General features: G+C 41.9%; 1 protein-coding gene across 2 annotated transcripts in view; it reads right to left on the bottom strand.

The window, feature by feature from the left end:
- Positions 1 to 26,331, bottom strand: part of SASH1 (SAM and SH3 domain containing 1) — a 264,186-nt gene that overhangs the window by 128,340 nt on the left and 109,515 nt on the right. For both annotated transcript variants that reach the window (XM_070376836.1, XM_070376835.1), the window contains exon 2: positions 19,717 to 19,845. In XM_070376836.1, the coding sequence (XP_070232937.1) occupies positions 19,717 to 19,761 (45 nt within the window). In that variant the 5' untranslated portion in view covers positions 19,762 to 19,845. The remainder of the gene's footprint in view (positions 1 to 19,716; positions 19,846 to 26,331) is intronic.

Here is a 26,331-nt window from a genome sequence, read left to right as displayed (position 1 = left end):
TATATAAAGACTAGGGATCTCTTCAAGAAAATTAGATACCAAGGGACATTTCATGCAAAGATGGGCACAATAAAGGACAGAAATGGTATGGACCTAACAGAAGCAGAAGATATTATGAAGAGGTGGCAAGAATACACAAAAGAACTATACAAAAAAGATCTTCTTGACCCAGATAACCACAATGGTGTGATCACTGACCTAAAGCCAGACATCCTGGAATGCGAAGTCAAGTGGGCCTTAGGAAGTATCACTACGAACAAAGCTAGAAGTGATGGAATTCCAGTTGAGCTATTTGAAATCCTGAAAGATGATGCTGTGAAAGTGCTGCACTCAATATGCCAGCAAATTTGGAAAACACAGCAGTGGCCACAGGACTGGAACAGGTCAGTTTTCATTTCAATCCCAAAGAAAGGCAATACCAAAGAATGTTCAAACTACTGCACAACTGCACTCATCTCACATGCTAAGAAAGTGATGCTCAAAATTCTCTAAGCCAGGCTTCAACAGTACATGAACCGTGAACTTAAAAGGCAGAGGAACTAGAGATCAAATTGCCAACATCCATTGGATCACTGAAAAAGCAAGAGAGCTCCAAAAAACATCTACTGCTTTATTGACTATGCCAAAGACTTTGACTGTGTGGATCACAACAAACTGTGGAAAATTCTTAAAAAGATGGGAATACCAGACCACCTGACTTGCCTCCTGTATGTCAAGAAGCAACAGTTAGAACAGGACATGGAACAACAGACTGGTTCCATTGGGAAAGGAGTAGGTCAAGGCTATATATTGTCACCCTGCTTATTTAACTTATATGCAGAGCATATCATGAGAAATGCCGGGCTGGATGAAGCACAAGCTGGAATCAAGATTGCTGGGAGAAATATCAATAACCTCAGATATACAGATGACACCACCCTTATGGCAGAAAGCAAAGAAGAACTAAATAGCCTCTTGATGAAAATGAAAGAGGAGAGTGAAAAAGTTGGCTTAAAAAACAAAGATCATGGCATCTGGTCCCATCACTTCATAGCAAATAGATGGGGAAACAGTGGAAACAGTGACAGACTTTATTTTCTTGGGCTTCAAAATCACTGCAGATGGTGATTGCAGCCATGAAATTAAAAGACGCCTGCTCCTTGGAAGAAAAGCTATGACCAACCTAGACAGCATATTAAAAAGCATATTACTTTGCCAACAAAGGTCTGTCTAGTCAAAGCTATTTTTCCAGTAGTTGTGTATGGATGTGAGAGTTGGACCATAGAGAAAACTAAATGCTGAAGAATTGATGCTTTTGAACTGTGGTGTTGGAGAAGACTCTTGAGAGTCCCTTGGACTGCAAGAAGATCCAACCAGTCCATCCTAAAGGAAATCAGTCCCAAATATTCAGTGGAAGGACTGATGTTGAAGGTGAATCTCTGATACTTTGGCCACCTGATGGGAAGAATTGACCCATTGGAAAAGACTCTCATGCTGGGAAATGTTGAAGGCAGAAGGGAGAAGGGGACAACAGAGGATGAAACGGTTGGATGACATCACTGACTCAATGGACATGAGTTTGAGGAAGGTTCTGGAGTTGGTGATGGACTGAGAAGCCTGGCGTGCTGTAGTCCATGGAGTCACAGAGAGTCGAACAGGACTGAGCAACTGAACTGAAGTGATAAATAGCCTTGTACATGGTAAAAATTCAATACACGTTGATTGAATGTAATTGCATAACACTGAATTATACAATGCTGAATTACATAAAACTGGATCCTCTTGTAATTCATGGCTGTTTGTCTAATGGAAAAAAATACTTTTTACTGCATTTTTCCTGGACTCCAGGACACCTAAAGCGCTGAATCAATATTTACTGATGGATTGAATCATAGGATTATATATTTAATTGTATAAATTCATGATATTGTTTAAATAAAAATACATATCTGAGAAGCAATTTTTATGTCTCTGTCACAGTTATATGGGCAAAGGTTTATCTTCTACCACTGGGAAGCTCATGACACTACAGAGCATTATATTAGTTTATCATGAGGTCCTCCTTACAGCAAGCCCATCTCAGAACGCGTATTACCTCTAATGCAATGTGGCTTTTTATTACCTCATGAGAGTCCCATTTACTATGGAAGGTGAATTTTGTGCAGCTTCTAATTTAGACTGTCTTACAGAGAAAATGTAATGGTGGTAATATGGTTCCTTGGTTTATAGGAAGGTATGGCTCTTGTCTCAAGAGAACCAGTTGAGAACTTTAAAAATTGTCTAAGATAAAAAACTATTCCTGAGCACAAGTAATCTCTTTTGTGGTTTGAACATGCAAACATTAAGAATATAACCGTGGGCACTGCTTTCCCTAACACTGACTTTTTCTTATAACAAAAAATACCCACATCAATGTTTAAGCACCTTCTGAGGGAAACTGAAGGAGTACTCATCGGGATTACTGTACAAAACATTCTCTAAATTCATTGCTACTCTACCAGTGGTGGGTTTACAACCTCCAACTGATACATACCAGGATATTTTCCTGGAGAAGGCAATGGCACCCCACTCCAGTACTCTTGCCTGGAAAATCCCATGGACGGAGGAGCCTGGTAGGCTGCAGTCCATGGGGTCGCTAAGAGTCGGACGTGACTGAGCGACTTCACTTTCACTTTTCACTTTCCTGCATTGGAGAAGGAAATGGCAACCCACTCCAGTGTTCTTGCCTGGAGAATCCCAGGGATGGGGAGCCTGGTGGGCTGCCGTCTATGGGGCCGCACAGAGTTGGACACTACTGAAGCGACTTAGCAGCAGCAGGATATTTTCCACAAATATCTTCTTGATAAGAAAAGAGCAAGTATTCCTGTTAAGCGCATGTTCTGTTATGGGCTGTGGTGAAAGTGACTCTTTAAAGGACCGGACTTGGTCATTTGATACACGCTTCATGACTGCCTCCAGCAGTTCCACTTTATTAAAAGCACAGGGAATCACTTTCTTCTGCTGCCTGACTTTAAATTGTAGTTTTGAAAGACAATCTTGAAGTCACTTAGGTATGAAATTTCTTACATAGCCCCAAGGTGATGGTAGCATAAAAATTTCTCCCTTCCCTTATCCTTATTCTTCTCTAATTCTTTTATCATAACATTGATGGCAATTTTCACAGCATTTTTGGACAAAGGAAACAAAACTGTATTTGGGAGTTCATTTAAACAAAAATTAAAACAGGAGACTGTTTAAATTCAATACTGCTATTCACACAATACTATCTTCTTACAACTGTTAATAATTAGATATGTAGTTAATAATCGTTGGCCTCTGCAAGGTACAAGTCACCATGAGCCACCAGGTACTGTGGCAAATGTTCCAAAGGATTGTTCTTGTGCTCAGTCGCTCAGTCGTGTCAGATTCACTGTGACCCCATAGATTGCAGTCCAACAGGCTGCTCTGTCCATGAGATTTTTCAGGCATGAATACTGGAGTGGGTAGCCATTCCCTTCCTTCTCCAGGGGATCTCCCCAACCAAGGGATCGAACCTGGGTCTCTTGCACTGCAGGCAGATTCTTTACCATCTCAGCCATGAGAGAAGCTTACCTTATATACAACAAATAACTCAAAAAGGATCAAAGACCTAAATAAAACCAAAAAAACCTCCTAGAAGAAAACAGAGAGAAGAAGCCTCGTGACACTGTCTTTGGCAATGATTTCTTGGCTATGACACCAAAGACACAGGCAACAACAAAAAAATTAGATAAACTGAACTTCATCAGAATTTTATAACTTCTGTACAACAAAATACACTATTAACAGAGGCAAGCTGGGGAAAGGGAGAAAATATGTGCAAATCATAGAGTATTTACATTCGATAAAGGATTAATATCCAGGATATACAGAGAACTCCTACAACGCAACAACAAAAGCAACCCAATTTGAAAATGGAAAAAAAAAAAACTTTAATAGACATTTCTTTAAGAAATATACAGAAGGCCAAAAAGCATATGAGAAGATGCTCCATGTTACTAATCATTAGGGAGATGCAAATCAAAACCACAAGAAGGTACGATTTCACATCCATAAACAGGAGAGTTGGCTATTATTTCTTTAAAAAAGATAAGTAAGGAAAGAAGAGAACAAGCATTGGCAAGGATGTGGAGAAACTGAAACATCTGTGCACTACTGATAGGAATGTAAAATGGTACAACTGCTATGGAAAACATATAGGGGCTTTTCAGAACATTAAAAATAGAATTACCTTATGTTCTAGAATTCTGCTTTTCAGTATATACCCACAAAGAACTGAGAGCAGAGACTCAAAGAGATATCTGCACACCCATGTTCATAGCAGCATTATTCTCAGAATCGAAATGGTCAAAGCAATCCAACTGTCTCCTGATGGATGAGTGGACAAATAAAATGTGGTAAATAGATACAGTGAAATATTACTCAGTCCCTAAAAAATGAAGGAAATTCTGTCACGTGCTGCTACATGGGAAAACCTTAAGGACATGATACTAAGTGAAATAAGTCAGTCCCAAAAGAACAAGTACTATATAATTCCACTTATGAAAGTGAAAGTGTAATTGCTCAGTCCTGTTCCACTCTTTGAGACCTCACGGATTGTAGCCCACCAGGCTCCTCTGTCCATGGAATTCTCTAGGCAAGAATATTGGAGTGGATTGCCATTTCCTTCTCCAAGGGATCTTCCTGACCCAGGGACTGAATTTCACTTATGAGAGGCCAAATCCATAAAGACAGAAAGTAGAATAGTTACCTGGAGTTGGGGGGGAGCAGGGAGAGGGAAGTTATTGATCAGTAGGCATCAGGTTTCAGTTTTGCAGGATGAAAAGAGTCCTGACAATGGAAATGATGAGAGTACAGTATACTAAACGCCACCAAAATGTACACTTAAAAATGGTTAAGACGGCAAATTTTATGCTATGTGTATTTTACTACAACATTTAAAAGAAGTAATTTTTTAATCTAAAAGAAAAAAAAAAGTGCTAAACCAAACTAAAATAAATTCAGCCCTCCTCATTTACCCCAATGTAATGAACAATGCCTTCCTAAACCTGAGAAGGGCCTGACCCCTGGCCGCAAGATTCTCCCCATTCCTTTCGGAAAGCCAGTACCCTTAGGGCCATATCCTTCCTTGATTCCTGCGTCCAAGCTCTTAGCACTCAAGCTCTGCTGCTAAGTTGTGCTAGAAGAAGACACACAAATGTCGGCTTGCCTCCGTGCTAGGTGCTGATGGATAGCACACCACTCTCTCTAAGCTTCAGCAATGAATTTAGGAATCTATCATGGAAAAAGCAAGACAGTTTCAGAAAAACATCTATTTCTGCTTTATTGAGTATGCCAAAGCCTTTGACTGTGTGGACCACAATAAACTATGGAAAATTCTTAAAGAAATGGGAATACCAGACCGCCTGACCTGCCTCTTGAGAAATCTGTATACAGGTCAGGAAGCAACAGTTAGAACTAGACATGGAACAACAGACTGGTTCCAAATAGGAAAAAGAGTACATCAAGGCTGTATATTGTCATCCTACTTATTTAACTTATATGCAGAGTACATCATGAGAAATGCTGGGATGGAAGAAGCACAAGCTGGAATCAAGATTGCAGGGAGAAATATCAATAACCTCAGGTATGCAGATGACACCACCCTTATGGCAGAAAGTGGAGAAGAACTAAAGACCCTCTTGATGAAAGTGAAAGAGGAGAGTGGAAAAGTTGGCTTAAAGCTCAACATTCAGAAAACTAAGATCATGGCATCCTGTCCCATCACTTCATGGGAAATAGATGGGGAAACAGTGGAAACAGTGGCTGACTTTATTTTTCTGGGCTCCAAAATCACTGCAGATGGTGACTGTACCCATGAAATTAAAAGATGCTTACACCTTGAAAGGAAAGTTATGACCAACCTAGACAGCATATTAAAAAGCAGAGACATAACTTTGCCAACAAAGGTCCATCTAGTCAAGGCTATGCTTTTTCCAGTGGTCATGTGTGGATGTAAGATGGACTATAAAGAAAGCTGAGCACAGAATTGATGCTTTTGAACTGTGGTGTTGGAGAAGACTCTTGAGAGTCCCTTGGACTGCAAGGAGATCCAACCAGTCCATCCTAAAGGAGATCAGTCCTGGGTGTTCATTGGAAGGACTGATACTGAAGCTGAAACTTCAATACTTTGGCCACATGATATGAAGAGCTGATTTGAAAAGACCCTGATGCTGGGAAAGACTGAGGGCAGGAGGAGAAGGGGACGACAGGATGAGATGGTTGGATGGCATTACCGACTCAATGGACATAGGTTTGGGTGGACTCTGGGAGTTGGTAATGGACAGGGAGGCCTGGTGTGCTGCGGTTCATGGGGTCGCAAAGAGTCGGGACACGACTGAGCGACTGAACTGAACTGAACTGAACTGATACAAACAGTAAGGGCTTCCCAGCTTGCTCAGTGGTAAAGAATCCTCCTGCCAATGCAAGAGATGTAGAGTCAGTCCCTGAGTCAGGAAGATCCCATGGAGAAGGAAACAGCAACCCACTCCAGTATTATTGCCTGGGAAATCCCACAGACAGAGGAGCCTGGTGCTATACAGTCCATGGGGTCGCCAAGAGTTGGATACAACTTAGTGACTAAACAACAACAATGCAAACAACAACATACGTAATGTGACAAATTAAAATAACCAACTGCCTTTATTTATAACTTCTTTCTTATCTTTTGCAGCTCAGAAACAGATTCCCCTCACGTGAGCACTGCATCTCCTAATGGCGTCCTTCGGAGGACGTCTCTTGAGGTTCTTATGGTGAGAATCCAGTCAAAAGAAATAAGCAAATAAACACAACCATTGCGGAAGAAATTTTTATCTGACTAAAATCATGTTCAAAATGTGCATCTCCTTAGGTCAGACCAGGTGACCGGCACCCAGCAATGAGAAATTTGCGACCTCCCTATTCACCCCACACCCCTTACCCCCCCACCCCTTACCCCCGCCGCCACCCCAAGGCCTGTTCAGCAGCTCCACCCCTTCTTCTTTCCTATCCTCCAGTCTGTGTGATGTGGGCATAAATATATCCCCACCTGGAGAAAATATCTCTCAATTCTCCACTGCCTGGCAGGTCACAACCCTGCACAAGATGGGTTGGGTTACAACAATTATTGGGTTGCTTTCTGTTTTGAGGATTTTTCTCTTTTTTTTGGAGGTAATAAAATTGAGCTTTAATATTAGCAAAAGTGGACACATCCCGAGGTCAGGCCAGTTAGTCCAGTTTTTCTCAGGATGTGCTGGGATCCAGATGCCGAGCATACACACCACACGTAACAAGTTTCCATGGGAAGATGGAGTCTACGTATAAAATAGGTAACTAACGAGAACCTACTGTATAGGACAGGGAATTCTACTCAGTGCTCTGTGGTGACCTTAATGGGAAGGAAATCTAAAAAAAGGGGGGATATATGTATACATAGAGATGATTTACTTTGCTGCACAGCAGTCACTAACACAATACTGTAAAGCAACTATACTCCAATAAAAAAAAATTTTTTTAAGCATCCTATCCATTAGAATCATATTAAAAAATCAGTTTATATAAGCAAATTTTAAAGCATGAAAGAGATTTTTTTTTTTTTACTATCAAATATACTTTCTTTGGGAGCCTTTTCACCTCTAATTAGAAGTTTGAGCCTCTTATCATATTTTACATTTTTATCAGCCAGTGGATTCATTTTGTAATAAAGGCACTTTTTTTTTCCCCAGAATTATACTTTCCAAAACTTTATCGCTTTAAAATTTTTCTTATTTATGCTTATTTCAAACACTGAGTGAACAATAAAAAAGCCTCACTTCTTGTGGATAAAAGTGCAAAGATCTCCAAAATGCCCAGGTACTGTCATTCATTTATTCATTATTTTCATTGCTATTTATTACATCTACTATGTGCTGGGAGGGGCTTCCCCAGGTGGCAGTAGTGGTAAATAACCCACCTACCAATGCAGGAGACATAAGAGACGCAGGTTCAATCCCTGGGTCGGGAAGATCCCCTGGAGGAGGGCCCCACAACCCATTCCAGTATTCTTGGCTGGAGAATCCCACGGACAGAGGAGCTTGGCAGGTTACAGTCCATGGGGTCGCAAAGAGTCAGACATGACTGAAGCAACTTAGCACGCATGCGGGCTGGGAATTGTTCAAGCCCGCAGAAATGCCAGCGTGAAGAATTATTTATTATACACTCATTATAGAATGGTTAAAGAACACAGAGGACTGTGGGATTCTGGAGCAGACTGTGGTGAAGTCTGCACAAGCTGTGAGTACACTGAAACCAGGGAACTAACTGTACGCTTTACGGCTTCCCTGGTGGCTCAGACGGTAAAGAATCTGCCTGAGATGCAGGAGACCTGGGTTCAATCCCTGGGTTGGGAAGACCCCCCGGAGAAAGGAATGGCGACCCACTCCAGTGTTCTTGCCTGGAGAATCCCATTGGACAGAGAGAGGTGCCTGAGGTTCCAGGCCATGGGATCACAAAGAGTTAGACATGACTCAGCATCTAATACTTTGACTTTTCATGGGAGTGTTCTGAAGGAAGATAATATGTACTACCTGCGTGCACATGGTAGCTATTCAATAAATGTGTTACAAAGAACACGATCAGTTGTGGTATTAAATGAAAAGAAGATACTGACTTGAAAATATATACGTGTGTGTATACACAAACACACACACACACATACATACACACACACACACACATATATATACAACCTTGCTTATTACTTTAGTCAGTATTATCATCCTAACTATAAGCCCTGTATAGCCTTTCAAGCCCTGTTAAAATCATCCAAACATTAGTTGTTTCCTTGTGTTGATCTAGGCTATGGCACAGACTAAGCTGAACAATTGCACACATTCTTGTCCAATTACTCAGAAACCAGCCTTATGCTTGATTTTAGATTGTTGAGTCCCGACTCCAGCCTAAGGCACCTGCTCCTCCAGATCAGTTCAGCTAAGCTTTTCAATCAACAAGCATCACCACCTTTACCTTTTCTATTGTACTGAACGTATCTCCAGGTGAAACTAGTTGGAAATTAGAATTTGCTGTAAGCAGACCTATATGTATCATCCACTCATGAATATGACTAATAGAATCTTGTCCTTAGCTGTCTTGTTCTATTGCGACATGAACTTCCTGAAATGAGGCTTATAATTTCTGTTACTAAAAACTTCCCCATGAAACCACCTAAGTTACTGAAACACAACAGAAAACCAGTAAATGTTGTTTTTACTTTGCTGTTTTTACCAGTTCCCTGTATTAACATTCAGGAAGAATAATACATGCCATCATTCAGCCAAATCTAAAATATTTATTACATAATACAGTAAAATTTCAATATTACAGAACCCTCTAACAATGTTAAACTAAATTTTCAAGACAAGACTACAGGTAAAACAGCAAAACGCTTTATTTTACTTCTCAAGTTTTTTACCTTCTCAAATGAAATTCTTCAATCGTCTATTACCCACTGTGCTCTATAAAAATTAGGGAATATAATTTAACAGATTCTTTTCAATTTATAAGGTCTTTGGCCCCTGTTCTAAATGTCCAGGTTGTCGAGCCTTTGAATTCTCCTAATTACTTTTGAAATTTTCTGTGTCTCCATTTGTGAACATTTCTTACCACTATCAGATAACTGTCTTGAGCAGTAAGTCAACCCTCTTTTAACTTATTGCTTCTATTCTGTTGCAAGTAAAACACCATGTATGTTTTTATGTGGGTATTTGTGTGTCTGTAAAGAGAGAAAGAAGAGATGAAGGAGAATGCATAGAAAACTGGAATTCCAGGAAGTGGCTTAGAACCTAACTGTTTGGAACTGTTACACTTGGCAAGTATTAGGAGACTTAAACTTCTACTTTAAGGAATTTTGTGAGGTTTCCTTAAAAAAATTGTAATGAGTGTATTAATTTATACAGTAGAAATAACTATATTATACTATTCTTTATAATATCACACATTTAAACTATATTACCCAAACATAAACTAATCTGTAAATCAAGATTTACTCCTTGGGGAGGGGTGGGGGAGGAGGAGGAAGGGGAAGAGGTGGTGGGGGAAGGATGGAGGGTGGTTTGGGTAGAATCTCCCAAGAGTAACAATGCAAGGTTAGTAGGTGGTCTGGGAAGATTCAGAGATTTTTGCACTGACTTCTTGGTTTCAAAGGCATACTCCATGGCTCAGAGGCAGTAAAGTATCTGCCTGCAATGCAGGAGATGCAGGAGACCTGGGTTCGATCCCTGGGTAGGGAAGATCCCCTGAAGGAGGAAATGGCAACCCACTCCAGTGTTCTTGCCTGAAAAATCCCATGGACAGAGGAGCCTGGCGGGCGACAGTCCATGGGGTCACTAAGAGTTGGACATGATTGAGCAACTGAGCATGAGTCCAGTTTCAAATCCTACCTTTGATACCTACCAGCTATTAGATTTTTAACAAGTCCTATTTATTTAGCATTCCTATTATAAATAATGTTTATTATATTCATTGAGCTTTAGCATGCACCCAGAAACCATCAAGTGCTCTACAAACATTACCTTATTTAACCTAGTGTATTATGTAACCGTTACAACAACCTGTAATATCTTGCTTTACAACAACCCATTGTCATCCCCATCAGGCAGTGCCCTGACCGAAGTTCCAGGTAGGTCCCAAACAGAGAATGACCAAACAGGTGGGTGATGGAGTTTACCTACTGAGTTATTTGGCCTCCCTTTGGGAGCACTATTTTCTGCCTCTGCCCAAATGAAATTATAACATTATTAATACCTGTCTCATAGGGGTATTAAAAATACATAAGGTGATAGGTATGGATGCCTCATGAACTTCAATGTACTTTTAAAATGTCATTATTGCAATAATTATCAGCATTGTTATTATGGCCTCTTCACATTTCACCCTTCCTTTCTAGTTATTGCAACTACTTTAGGTAGTGAAGCAGATAAAGTACCTGAGTTTTACACACGTTAGGTTATGGCGATGATCAACGAAGCCAAATAGCTTAAATGATAATTATAAAATCACCGGGATTTAAAAGATTCATCAGAAACATTAACTAGTGACTTTCACTAAAGCTGAAAACCTCCCTTAGAAAGAAAGGTTTTTAATGTTCATGAGTCAAGTGACTCACTGCAATGAAGAATTCAGATAAATTATCAAAAGAGATTCCAAAAGATGAAAGAGATCAAAGGAGTATCTTGGAGACGTGAAACCCACACACCCAGGAGAAAGGATATCCACACACAAAAATGCCCTTTGAAATCACAGCTGGAAATCTGTCTGCCTCTTGGCATCTTTGTTAAGAAGGCACGTCCCTGCCATCGCACACATTAAAAAATAACATACACTCGCACAAACATATCCAGATGTTCACGAATATTCATGATGTGCTTCCAATCTGGTTTGGACTTACCCTTGATTTATTTTTGATTAAGTTCCATCAGCTTCTGCTGGGGCCCATGAGATGGATGGCATGGCTGTACCACAAATTTCAAACATCTTCATACTCTAAATAATTGCAGAAAGTCTCTCAAAGTATCCCTTAGAAATAAATGCTTTATGTACCAGCCTCAGAATAATCAGAGATAGAGAAACTGGTTCACTCTTGAACTCTTAACAGCACTGCTATACTTGATCAATGAAGCCTCCATTTCTAAAACAAAGGTTGAAATGGGGAGGTGGCGGGGGAGCCTGCAAATAGCTAGACTCTGATGTCCTTTTTCGGGAAATGGCAAGAGATGAACAGAAAGTCAACACCATGCTCTGAGGGTTCTGTGATGTATTTTTCAGTCACCAGGTTAGTTTGTGTCCTTCTAAACACTAAATGGTAAAAAAAAACAGAAGAACTGAACCAAATGCATAGAACAAATTATCCCAACATTTTACTGCCTTGCTTTCTTCTATTTAAAATAAAATTCACAAAACTTCCAAACTGGGGGGATGGGGGTGGGGAGCGGGGGGAGGCAGCTCCAATCAAAAATTACTGCTGAAACCAGTATAATGATCTTCTCAAAGGAGGTGGCCAGAGAAAGGGCCAGTCAGAATACTTGATGCTCTGGGGCCCAGTTCTTTCTGTCCTTGGTCATTTTGGTTGGTGCATAGGAGCTGTGGTGAGAGATCCCTCTAAAATATGGACCAAGTCTAGGGATTCCCTGGTGGTCCAGTAGTTAGAACCTGGCACTTTCACTGCCAGGGCCTGGGTTCAATCCCAGGTCGGGGAACTAAAATCCTACATCAGCCAATAATAAATTTTAAAACTAAATATAAATAATAATATAAATATAAAATATATATAACTTTATAAATATTTTATTTATTTTATTTAAAAAATAAAATGTAAACTAAGGACCTAGTCTACAGCCCCACTACCCTGAACATGCCCCATCTCATCTGATAAGATGCGGACCTACAAGGTCAGAAGGCCAGTGCCCGGTATATGGGCCAACACCAGCGAAGACCCACAACCCTGCACCTGCTGACTTTCTGTCTGGGCCCTGCAGGCGTCTACCCAATCCCACTTCAGACCCCTAACCCTCGCCCTTCCAACCAACCAGGGCCGTAGAGGACAGGTGGACCCCTTGGCCTGGGCCACTCAGTCTTTGCCAAGGATCTCAAACTTAGACCTTTGACAATATTGTCAAATAACATTATAGATGTGGATGCAGAAACCCACTGAAAATAAGGAAACATTAATCACACTCCTTTACTTTTCTCTCACAAGGAGACCATACTGCCTCTAGCGTGCTACAAATTAGCATGTTTAAATAGCCTATAATTAGCTTGTAATTAGCACAAATAAATTACACTGCAATCTTCCACGTGAAAAGTGTTTAATTGTTACATGTAAACTCTGACATCATACTATAGTCCTGGTTTTAATATTCCAGGGCTTCAAAAAGGCACCTGGCCTGGGCCTCACTCAACTCTGAAAGGTCCCAATTCTAAGAACAAAGGCACCCCTTTCCCCTCCGAGCCCAGATTCTGGCCTCTGTATTTCCTGGGTTTTTCTCCCCAATTACTGTCATCTTGATTAACATTTAGGAATTCTGCCTGTTGTATGTAAATGAAAACAACTGCAAAGCTCAGACTTTTTTCGCTTTCTGGCAAGCAAATGTATTTTGAGCAGAATGCTATTTTGGTGTTGAATTCCCCCAGGCACACTGCTTTTACAAATGCAAACAAACAAAAATCAGTCATTTCTGAATGCTCAGGAGCAAAACTAGAAAAGGAAGCTGATGTTGTTGATTCATATTTGAAAAGTCTGATGGGGACGATTCTATATACACATACAACTAGTCTACCACCGATTGTATCTAATCTGTCAGCTTCCAGAATGTACAGCTGTCTACAAAGGTCTCCAAGCCGAAGAGGATGGACGGACACCTAAATTGATTGTTAAGTAGAATAAAAACCTTCTCAATTATGAGAGGTACAGGATGCCAAGATCAAATCTGGCAGCCGAGAGGCCTGTTTATGTCTATGTTGATGTGGTGCAATGTACAAAAAATGCTGACTAAATTGGGACTGGACATTTGACTACAAATGGGACTTTGTCTGAGAGGAGCCCGAGCAGAGAACTGTATTACCATCTGGCTTAAGACATAAAGGCTCAGTGTATTTTGACATCAAGTGTGTGAATCCCACAGCAGAATGTGGTTCAGACTCACTATCTAATGCCCACTGTTTCTGACTGCAATCTGCAAATCAACAGTAGCCCAAAGCTAGCAAATAATGTCCTTTAAGACAAAATGAAACAAAACAAAAGCAAATGCCCTTAGCGCAACAGTTGGGCTTTAGCATTCAGCAGTTGAATATTTAAACTCAGGACAATTTGCAACACAGATTATGTACTTATCCTATGGGTGAGAATAAGAATTCAGGAATCTGGTAGCCTCCTGGGGCAGCCAGTGTTCCCTAAGCGCCGAGGTGGGGGCAACCCTTATCTTTTCTTGAATATTCAGGGAGCTTAAAGTAACAGGAAACCTGTTTTCCACAGGCTTTGCTGTCTCTAGCAAATAACAAAAGAAGAGCAGTCAGTAAGACAAAACAAAACCCCCCTGGAGACTGGACACGTCTGCGTGGCTTGGGGAGGCCACAAGGGCACCTTGGCCCAGCCGATCAACTATTGCGAAAGGGCGATTTGTTTTGTCTTGGGAATGGTGATGAATCAAAGCAATATTCTTTTTATATTGATAATAATACAAGACCTGTGAAAGGAGAGCGTGTATCTTTTCTCGTACGTGTGTTTATATCGTAGGTTCTAGCCACGGTAAACTTCTCTCCATGGCCCATAAAAGCCACATTTTCGCTCTCATTTTTGGCTTTTTCTCTGTGACCTCAGCCTTAAATTACTCTGCACTGTCTACACCTCCCTCCCCAACCAGATTAATCTTCTGTTTCTTTACAGTTGGGCTTAGGCATCACCTCCTCCAGGAAGCCTTCTTTGATTTTCCTAAACTGGGTCAGGGTCTCTCCTGTGTACTTCCTGCACTTAATAGTCTGCTTAAGGAATTCCTGCTGGTCCAATGATGAGGACTTGGCACTTTCACAGCCACGGGCCAGGGTTCAGTCCCTAAATGGGAAACCAAGATCTCACAAACCAAAAAAGTACAGCCAAAAAAAATAGTCTGTTTACTTGTCTAAAACCCCCACTAAATTATACCATCTTTGTGGATGGGGAATACATCTTTGTATTTCTGGAATGACAAAGTCTCAGACACATGTCTGATGCTCACTTAATAGTCTTAAATAATGACATATACAAATAAATTCAACAAATACTCACTGAGTACCTATCATGTGCCATGCACCATATACAGAAAGCACCAAAACAGACTGACAAACATCCCTGTCCTCAATCCAGGATTTGCTGAGAAGGGACGTGGGGAAACTTTGCAAGGTGACAGTTGTGTTCTATGCCATGCCAGGATGTGGGTGACGTGACTACCCTCTTGGCAAAATTGGATAGCTCAGACGCCTGCATTTCAATGTGTAAACTGTACTTCACAAACAAGAAACTTTCAAAAAAATAATAATTAAGCAGGCGTAAGAGTAAAGATAAAGGGAGAAGTCAGGATGCTGGTAACTGCTGAAGGGCACAGGAAGTTTGTTATACTATGCTGTTTATATATGTTTGAAATATCCCAAAATAAAAGCTAAAAGAAATCTCTGCACTCATATGAATAAATATTAATGAAGTACGAATCACAGACTCTCCAGCATCACTACAGGAGTTTTTGGACCAGGAATAAAAGGGAAGGAAAAGAAATAGGCAGTTAACAGGTCTCTTACGATGATGGACGAGGTATTTTATAGCAATTTCCCCATTTAATCCTGGTAACGACTTTACGAGATATTTTTATCCCATTTTATAGAAGGGGAAACTGAAACTTAGATAGGTTACACAACTCGCCGGCTAAGTACAATGGCCAGAATTTAAACCCCGAGTCCCCCATCTTGCCATCGTGATTCTCACCCTCTTGCCACTGTGACAACCACAGAGGCCAGGACCTCCACCTGGGCTTGGAGTGGGAATGGCAGAATCTGAGGAAGCCCCAAGAATCATCTCTAGTCATGACAGGTACCACATTCACTGCCTCTTAGTCCAGAATTATACCTTGAAAGATTAAATTATGAAAATCGCAAGGAACAATAATTATGCCCCAGAATTATCCCTACACCATCAGCAATGATTCTGATATCCCATTCTGATATCCTCTGAGATAATGTGCAATATTTGTATTTATATTCCTGATCCTTAAAGACTGGGTGCATCTCGCCTGGGCTCCCGGGTCCTGGTGCCCACAGATGTGTTAACAATCTGCATGGAGATCCAGCATCATGAACAGGGTCCACTTTGCAGTGGTAACTTTTCCATCAGGGCTGTGCTACACCAACCACCACACAAACTTGTTTCTGCTAACATCCGAGCAGACTCAGCTTCAAAGATGCCAAGGAAGCTGACGTGGCCAGTAATAAGAGGCTACCTCAAGAGTGTCTCTCTCCTGGCCACTGTCACTATGACAGATGTCAGACTTAGCATCACTAGAGAGGAGCCCATTATGGACTTGGGAAGCTGCTGTCATTTCCAAATGCAGCTTCTTGCAGCCAAAAACACACATGGTGCTCAGGGATGTGCCAAATGTATGGAAATACGGGCAACTTCCCTGCTGCTCAAGAGCGCTAATGTCCTGATCCCCAGCCGAGGCAAAGGCTGCAGTCCAAATACACAGTCCCTTTAGGGCCCGTTTGGTGCTAAATAAAAACTCTCACCATAGTTATACATTTGAATCACAATCCCTGCTTATGCTGTTGAATTTTCACCCATCTGTCCTCTCTCTGTTACCTCCATCTAAAATAACTGGCCCCCCAAAACACTTTATCAAGTGAGTGCTTTATTCCAGTCAGGGGCCAGGTGATTAGGTCCTGGAGAAGTAGTTTGATATCCAGTCCAGAAAGTTAATTACTAACATAATTATCAAAACCTTTTATTTTTCAGGGTTAAGTCAAGCATCTCTATGGGAAGGGTGACTTTTGGGCTTGTTCATTCTCCAGTTGGTATGTAATTAGCTCTAAAGGACACTGCGTGTTTTTGGACTTTTTAAAGCCAAAGAAATATCTAAATATGTTCCATCTATAGAACATTTCCTCAATTCCCCAAATTCACCCAGAGGATTTAAAATTAAACAAACCCGAAAGATCTGTTTAAACCATCACCAAACTCTCCATCCTCAGGCTGTTTCTAATGACTTTTTCTGCAGAGGACAACACAAGCTGGATGTTACTTTTTTTCCCCTAGAAAATGCTTTAGGATCCTAATGTGTTACTATTCCCTCTTAGTGCTGTCCATGGATTATTTCTTCTCCAAGTCATCTCACTTCTGCTTTTGACAGGGCTGCTTACTAGCCCAGAAAAGAAGACTTTACACTGCAGGTCCTCAGACTCAAAGCTGCCCCAATAGCAGAGCAGGAAAGAAATTTGCCTACTTGTCTGAAGGCAAAATTCAAAGTCTAGAAGTTACAGGTAAAATCTGACGCAAGAAAGAGAGCCTTACGGACTGAAATTACAGCTTTTTAAGAAAATCTCTCTCCATCAGGACTCAATCTGTGACGAGCTAATCACTTCAAGAGGAAGCTTTCCCCAGGTCACCAGAGTTGCAAGCATGGCCTGAATGATGACCTTAAAATACTTCTAGGGATTTCCCTGGTGGTCCAGTGGTTAAGACTCCTCGCCACCAATGCAAGGGGTTTGGGTTCGATTCCTTTTCAAGGAACTAATATTTGAAGAAGCATGCAGAGAAGCCAAAAGATTTTTTTTTAATGCTTTTTAAGTCTCCAGCTTATGGATTCCTGAATAATGAGAACCACGTGGCATCTAACTTGGTCTTTAGCACTTATCTGGAATCTCATAGAAAGGGAACCTGAATATGATGACTTGGATCTTACTTTTCTCACTAACTACAGTTGAAAGGATGAAGAGTTTCCAGCCTGGCTGGAACTGGCTCCCATCAATGTTACCCACCATCACATTCCTGCAACTCTGATGAGAACTAATTTAGCTCCTGTGGTATTTTCTCCCATACTGTCTTCTGAAGCTCTGGAACAGAGCACACCAAATGAGGCCCATCTGTCTAAATGGGAAAAAGTTATTTATCCTACCTCCAGGCAGGCTTCCTTTCCTACCAAGAAGCTGCTCTCCAAGCTTCCCAAACACTGTGGGATAATTATGGAAACCCCAACTGTTAACCGGCTAGAATTTGGGGAAGAACAGTTGAGTGTCGTATCAAGGATCATCTGCCAGTTCACAGCCGTCATTTCCTTGCTTGGTCCTAGGAAGCCACAGAGTATCCTACCAGACTATTTTTCAACGGCAAAATTGCAACATTCAAGAACTCAGTGCAATAATTAGGTTATTGTTTGGCTGCAATCTTGCCAAAAGGAAAAAGCATCAACCTTGTCCCAGCAGGATAGCCTAATGAATTTTAAAAGTCTTTTCCCACATGAGAATACTTTCTTAGAAGAAAAGAAACACCTCTCTCCCACTGACACAGGCCAGGGGACAAAGTTATAAGAAAGACGCCCTTAATAACAATGACACCCAGGTGCCTGCTTGGGCCATGGTGCCAGGCTCCCGGGATGATGGCTTTCTGCCCCCAACTGATGCTTCTGAGTCTCAGTTGACTCTATTATACCAACTCCCACCCATGTGGAATACTAAATCAGTGAGGAAAAAGGATCAGTAATTATTTGACAGTTATGCTATAAGAAACATTTAGGTGGATTGTGTTAAGGAAAAAAATGAAAGTGCATAAGAGCACCAGCATCTTACCTACAAAGGAAGTGAATCATGTATTTATGAAATATAACAGCTGCAGTACCTAAACTACTTGTTGGATCCCTTATCCAATAGGTCTTTTGTAACATCCTTATCCAATAGGTTTTTATAATACGTTTTTTATAAAAGGAATCAGTAATAAAATAATTATAGAAAATCACAAAATAAATAAGGATTCAATAGAATTGGTGTGCTTTTTTTTTTTTTAAGGCAAGAGGTGTTGTTACTCAAAGAGCTTCCCAGGTGGCTAAGTGGTAAAGAATCCATGGGTTTGATCTCTGGGTCAGGAAGATCCTCTAGAGAAGGAAATGGCAATCCACTCCAGCATTCTTGCCTGGGAAATCCAATGGACGGAGGAGCCTTGAGGGCTACAGTCCATGGAGTCACAAAGAGTCAGACACAACACAGCGACTAAACAACAACAGCATGGAAATACTGGCAGATATATAGATTTTATGGCATGCGTGAGTGCTAAGTCACTTCAGTCGTGTCTGACTCTTTGCAACCCTGTGGACAACAGCCCTCCAGGCTCCACTGTCTATGGGTTTCTCCAGGCGAGAATACTGGAGTGGGTTACCATGCTCTCCTCCAGGGAATCTTCCCGACCCAGGAATCAAACCTGCACCTCTTATGTCTCCTGCATTGGCAGGCAGGTTCTTTACCACTAGCACCATATGGGAAGCCCATAGATTATATGGACCTAAACTATTTACTATTTATCACATGCAACTTCAAATTCTCCACTAACCATACACATAAAGGTCTTCACAAAACAGACACATGAATTTCAATGCACCTGAGAGAAGGAACATAGCCATGAAAAATGGTGATGACAAAGAAGTCTTCATAACACAGAACTATAATAAAATATTAAGTGTAAAAGCAAGAATTACATAGCTGATGTAAAAATGCCCCCAACAGAGACTTGCTGAAACACCCATGTGGGTTATTACTAGGTGAGAAATTAGGATGGTTTCTTGCTTCTTTAAACTTTATCTTGTTGAAAACAAAAAGAAGAAAACAAAGGAAGAAAAGAAAGAACAAGCTTAGACCTCCTTTTGGATTAGAGTCAGTAAAAATGTAGTGTATATCAGTCTCGCGTAAAAATATCCTTTCCTCTTGAGTTAAATAAAAATGCAATATTTTCCTAAGTACAAAAATTTGATCACTGTTGCCCCTACTGATCAGACTTATTGTCTGATATCCACAGATCTGGGTTAATCCTTTGGGGATCTGAATTCTTTTATCTCAAAGTAGTGCAGCAAAATGATCCACGCACAAGCATAAGAAGGGGAGGGAGGGGACGCTGGACCAGGAGGAGACTGCTGAGCAAGTGCATATTCCCGGGATCCCACTCACCACGTCCAGGTCCTGGGAAACCCGCCGTTTCCGCAGCTCCTCCATCCTCTCACACACGTCGGAGAAGCAGGTATTGTAGTAATCTGCATACTGCTGAGCCAGGTCATCGATGTTTCCCAGGGAGCCGTCCTGAGGGTGAGGAGAGCAGGGGAGAAACAGGAAGAGAACAGAGGCAGTCAGTCCATCTGCAAACGCCCTGCGTCCTCTAGTCTCCCTCTGTGCAGCCTTTATACCAATAACAGCTGGTATTTTTAAAGTGGTGGGCGTGTGCCACGCTGTTTTACACACAACATCTCCTAATCCTCCGGACACCCCTCGGACATTTTTCTCCCTGTATAGATGAACAAACAGCAGCTCAAAAAAGCTGAGCCACAGCCCAAGGGTTCCAGGGCTACCACGCAAAGAAGCCGGGTCCCCAACTCAGGACTGTTTGATATCTAGGCCATGGTTTTAACCCACACCCCTGCTTGCCTCACAGGGCCAAGAAATCCCCAGAAATAAACACTGTCAGTGCAAAGGTTCCCTAATGCCCAATTGGCAGGCTTCCCTGGTGGCTTAGATGGTAAAGAGTCTGCCTGCAATGAAGCAGACCGAGGTTCGATCCCTGGGTCAGGAAGATGCCCCGGAGAAGGAAATGGCAACCCACTCCAGTATTATTGCCTGGAAATCCCATAGACAGAGGAGCCCAGCAGGCTATAGTCCATGGGGTCGCAAACAGTCGGACATGACTGAGCGACTAGGCACATCAATCAGAACCTCCAAGGAAGCTTTTAAGAATCCACATGCCAGGACACCCTTCCCACGAGGAATTCTGGCAGGAAGCTGAGAATTCAGGAGCCAACAGGGAATGCTACATCTGGGACACATCTCAACCACATCTCCCATAAGATGCTCAGGAAAGTGGGAACTCTTGTTCTCTACGTCATTCAAGCACAGATGCAAGAGGACACGTACAAATTCACCTAAATATATAAGGAAATAGTCTGTCTCTCCATTCAGGGAAAAGGCCCAGAAGTTGTGGGGTCTGAACCCTCGAGTTTACACCCATCTCTGCTGCCACTTCCAATTCATCAGTTTAGGTACGTTTCCTAATCTCCGGCTATTTCCCCATGAGGAGTAATGAAGCAATGTAACACACTCAGAGCTTGGTCCCTCACAGAGCTCTGACACACAAGTTAAGTGCTTGCTTTACTTAACTAATAGTATTCACTACAAGATAATACTTCAGACTATCGTCTTCCTTCAGGGGAAGTGATTCCTAAATACACACACACAGAGTGATGCTGTGTACATTTGTAGATTACGCCATTTCTTCTACTCATTCAATTCATTCATTCCGAGAAGTATCTCCCTTGGCGTTTTTCACCTCCCAATGGGTTCTTCCTTTGGTATGAACAAATGACCCTACCAAAACAAGCAAGGAAAACACAACTCTTAGACAACCGAAAAGACACACTCACACTGCCTGGGACAGACCACTGGCCAGCCCGTTGCACAGTTCCGTCACCTATCACGCAGCACGTGTCTAAGACTGCAGAGCACGCTTACTTAGACACAGGCAGGGTTTGGGAATTAAAAGTTCTTCAAAAGCCTTTCTGCTAAAGACCGCAAGGCTCTAGTCAGGATGCTCAGGTCAGAGCAAGCAACTGCATCTACTTCACTTCTGCTTTCACCAATGTCACAGAACTGACCGAGTGGGGAAATAGAAATTGAAAGAAATGATTTTTTCTTTTTTTTTTTTTTTTTTAAAGAAAAGATGCTTCCTTTCTTACCAATAAAATGTTCTATATTTGAGGTAATGGCCTCGAAGTCTGCAGTATGGCACAGGGGTGGGAAGCTCTCTGCAAAAACAGTTAAGATGTTTGCACGTGTCTGGACAGGTCATTCCCTCACGTTTGAGACGACAGGCTGGATGGACACAGGGGGGTGGCCAGAGTCTACTGCCCCCCCTTGAAAACATTCATCGTCAAATTTCCAGCAGGGAAATAACACGGGATCAAAATAGAAGTCCACTACCAGCCAACGAGGAAACGCACAGAGGAGGCCAGCCTTGAAGTCCTCGCTTTACTGCTTTCAGTAGAGGCGAGGTTCCTGACAAACGGCATCATAAATCAGACTATGATCCCGAGGTTTGTTCTGACTCGTCTAAACCAACAGTACACGCCCTATGGACCACAACCTGAAAACCTACCACCTCCTGACTGGGTTTTCTTGTCTCCTTCCCCACTTGGCCTCATTGGCCTTGATCCAGTCACCCAAGGGACCTTGCAAAACAGAGATCAGACCGGGTCGCTCTCCCCTGAGAATGACGCGTGCCACCCTCATCACCCATTCTACAAATAAACCCCACCCTCACCCGGCCTGGCTTTCAGGCCCCTTCATCTCTGCTGCCCAACCCCAGCCTGGAGGAGAAAGGGGCTGAGGTCTGCCCACCAGGAGGGCCAGAGGAGCCAGAGAGCACGGGCAGCCCCTCTAGCACAGCTGCCCCTCTCCCACCACCAGGAGAAAGTACTGGAAGAAATTTTTAGGAAAGAGTGCGGGCAGAAGAGCTGCTCCCATGGGAGCATCTACTCTGGACACCAGCTACCGACAGCCAGGACTATGATTGCAAAGTGGCCAGTGAGGTAAAGGAATGGTCCACCCAAGCGCACTGCTGCCTAAGCCAGACAGAGCATCTGGACAGTTCCAAGGATGAAGGGAACCTCTGGGCCACCTCTAACATCAGACTGTCTGACTTCTATTGACCCAGGATGTTCGCTTACACCTCAAAGACACAAAGCCCTCATTTCCCAGTTCTCTTCAAAAGCCTCAAGCATTCTTAGGTCACTCCCCCAGTACATACTGGGAAAGATCCAGCAGCCTCCTTCTAAGTGAGTGTTGAACTTGGAACAATGTTACCTGAGAACCCAACCTTCTGAGTTCCTGTCCTGATCCTGCCACTCCCCATAGCCACCGGCACTCCTGGCGGACCCTGGGTTCTTTAGAATTGTCTTGGTCTCTAGCGAGTTCTGGGGCTTCCCAGGTGGTGCTAGGGGTAAAGAACCCACCTGCCAATGCAGGAGACATAAGAGACATGGGTTTGATCCCTGGGTTGGGAAGATACCCTGGAGAAAGAAATGGCAACCCACTCCAGTATTCTTGCCTGATACATCCCATGGAAGGAGCCTGGTTGGCTACAGTCCATAGGGTCGCAAAGAGTCAAACTGAAAGCAACTTAATACACACACACACACACACACACACACACACACACACACACACTAGAGTATGATGACATCCTCATTGAGAAACTTCTACTGCATCCCTCCAAGGAAATGAAACATACTTGCCACCTTCGACCACATACAGCTTCTGCATCAACCTGAGTGAACGTGTGAGGCAGGTGGTTATAGCTACACACTTGCCTGAGAGCTGGCTGTTCTAAATGGAAATTCATCTCTCTCTCCCCTTCTCTCCCTCTCATTCAGAGGCACTAAGAGTTGTACTCCCATCTTGATTGTTGGCTTCTCAAAAGTAAGCAGCTTTCACGTTTATAAACTGTATGACTTATCCCAATCAACTACTGTTCTCTTGAATTCATCAAGGTCATCTAAAAAAAAAACACTGTAAAAACACTTATTTATAGAGATTTTGTTCAAACTGCTTTCTTTCCTTTCTCTCTCCTCTCTTGTATATCCTAGAACATCTTCAAAGCCAACTGTTCACTTCAAAAGTTTCCAAGCTGCTAGTTAAACTTTCCTTCCCACTAGTGAAACAGTTTGCTTCCCTTTCCCTCACTTCCAATCACTCGGAACTCCCCCAAACTTCTGGGGCCTGGGAAATATCTGTTGCTTATGAGGAAGAAAGCAGCTGTTCAACTCGACTCAGGCCAAAGACAGCAAACATCTCACACCCTGCGATGTCCACCCCTCACTTGGTGCTCAGCAGATAATAAATTAGAACAGGGTGGCACAACTGACTCTATGTTTTCCCAAATCCTTTTCCAGATGTGCAGCGAGCCCCCATAATTATCACTTGCATCAGTCTTGATCCTTTGAGTGCCAAAAAGCTTTTTAAAGTGTGTATGCGTGATATTTATTTGGCTGGGTCGGATCTTAGTTGCAGCACTAGGTATCCCCACTGTATCACACGGGATCTTTCATTGCAGGACAGGGACTCTCCAGCTGTGGCTGACTTGGTTGCCCGAAGGCATATGGGACGTCCACCAGAAATCGAACCTGTGTCGCCTGCAATGCAAGGCAGATTCTTAACCACTGGACCATGAGAGAAATCCCACACATGTGTTTTTTAAGGACGTCTTGTCTGTCATCTCCAGAATGGAATTTTTCTATCCCAAACACATGGAACCAAGGAACGACATGATGAATTTCTCTTTACCCACTCCAAATGCAGGTTTTTTCAAGACTATCTGAAGACCTTTGCATCCTTCCTATTCAACTTGTTCTTTTGTTTGTTTGTTTTAATCCTTGTTGCTTATCTATTTTATTTTTTTGTCATGCCATGAGGCATGTCGGATCTTAGCTCCCTGACCAGGGATTGGACCTACACCCCCTGCATTGCAAGAGTGGAGTCTTAACCACTGAACTGCGAGGGAATCCCCAAGTCAACTTGTTCTTACTTGAGATAGTACAAACTTGTTCAGTAAAAATATCTACTTCAATTCAAATATTTGCAACATTAGTCTGTAGGGAATTTAAATAACGCAGCTGCTGTGTCAATAGCACCACACCTAGTTTATCTTTTTGGGGGATGTGAAGTTCATGTCTGATTCAACACCCCACAATGCTAATGCCAAGAGGAACTGATGTCACAAAATAAACTTCTAAATATACAGTATGACTGTAAACTATAAAACTTGGTATTTATTATAAGAAATACAATTATTAAAATACTGAAACGGATTTCCTTATTTTTCTTCTAAGGTGCTAGAAGTTTCTGCTGTAGAGTGTATTACTTGTCTAATAGGTTTCATTTCTTATATTTCCTCTTTGGTTCAAATGCATTAGGCTGAAGCGGGCTTCCCTGGCAGCTCAGTGGTAAAGAATCTCCCCGCCAGCCAATGCAGGAGGCATAAGACTCTCAGGTTGGGAAGATCTGGGTTGGGAAGATCTCCTGAAGGAGGAGGGCATAGTAACATTCTCCAGTATTCTTGCCTAGAGAATCCCATGGATAGAGGAGCCCAGCGGGCTATAGTCCATGGGGTCACAAAGAGTCAGACACGACTGAAGTGACTTAACATGCGCACAGGCTGAAGCAATACTAGTTCAAGTTTAGGAATAGAGAAAAATCTTATTTCCTCAAAATAAACTTTTTAAAGTAAGTTGTGAAATTTTGTGTCACATTATGTTTTTACAAGACTTTCCCATCTCTGTCTAAAAAGAAAAGAGAAGAAAATGATACAAGCAAATTCAAGTTCTCTTCCCAGTTCTTAGTACAAAACCAGGTCACAGGATTTCCCAGGGGGTATAGCTTCAATCCCTGGTAGGGAAACTAAGATCACACATGCCATGTGGTGCAGGCAAAAAGATTAAAAAATAAAAATAAAAATCAACCAAACCCAAAAAAGCAAGCACAACATTCTTCCATACGATCATCCATTTCACTTGATATGAACTTAATTTAAATCTGGGTCCCACTACCAGTGTCAGCTCAATGGAAGACAAACTTGTGTTATTTCCCCATGAAGCCATGGCACACATTTATGCCAAACCCATGTTTTTTATACGAGCAACATAAAAATACAGAGATAAGGGACATTGGACTGAACCATTCAGATGGGGTGAACTTCTGTTACAGTTAAGAAGAAAAGAAACAGAGCATTGTCCTCTCAACAATTCATTCCATAGTATTTCTGAATTTTTATCCCGATGTACTTCTGTCTCTGGAAAATGTGAAACTAAAAGAATTACGAAAACTGAGGCACTTGTATCTTTATTTTTGCTGTTCTTGCTCTCCTTTCCCCAGATGTCATTTATGCTTTAGACTATCCTGACAAACCTTAAGGGAAGAAAAAGCAAAAGCAAAAAACTTCTCTGAAAACATCAGGAGGCATAAAGTACTCTGGATTGCTGTATGTAAATTACATGCAAATGAATGCAAATGAACTTGTGGTCCTGCTATTTTATCTATCTATAAAGACAGAGCCCCAAGGGAAAACTCAATGTGTTGCTCTGAATCCCCAGAGTTGAGGGGAAGAAAGGGAATAGACTCCTGGCTCATTTATTTAATGCCTCTCTATCTTTTCTGTCTATAACAGTAAGTACATATACGATATATGTTATGAAATGTAAATTACATGCCATATTTACACTGCTCACTATCGTTTGGGGGAGGGATAGAGATAGATCCATCAGTATAAACATATCAGACCCTACAGGATAAACTTACTAAAAGAAGTCACAACAATAAAACCCTGATTTCTTGAATGACTCCAACAATGCATTCACACTCTTAATTAGTTTGTGTAAAGATTTTGAGGGGATAAACACTTCCAGCAACCTTTCAGGTGAAACTGCTATACCATAAACAAGACTTTAATTTCAGTTTCCTCGTTCAGCCTCACTGAATCTACGAGGCTGTTTGCACCAGCTCTGTCCTCCCACCCTGCCATACCAT

Source organism: Bos mutus, chromosome 9, assembly GCF_027580195.1.
Source record: "Bos mutus isolate GX-2022 chromosome 9, NWIPB_WYAK_1.1, whole genome shotgun sequence".
Lineage (NCBI taxonomy): Eukaryota > Metazoa > Chordata > Mammalia > Artiodactyla > Bovidae > Bos > Bos mutus.
This window is presented reverse-complemented; position numbering and strand designations above follow the sequence as displayed.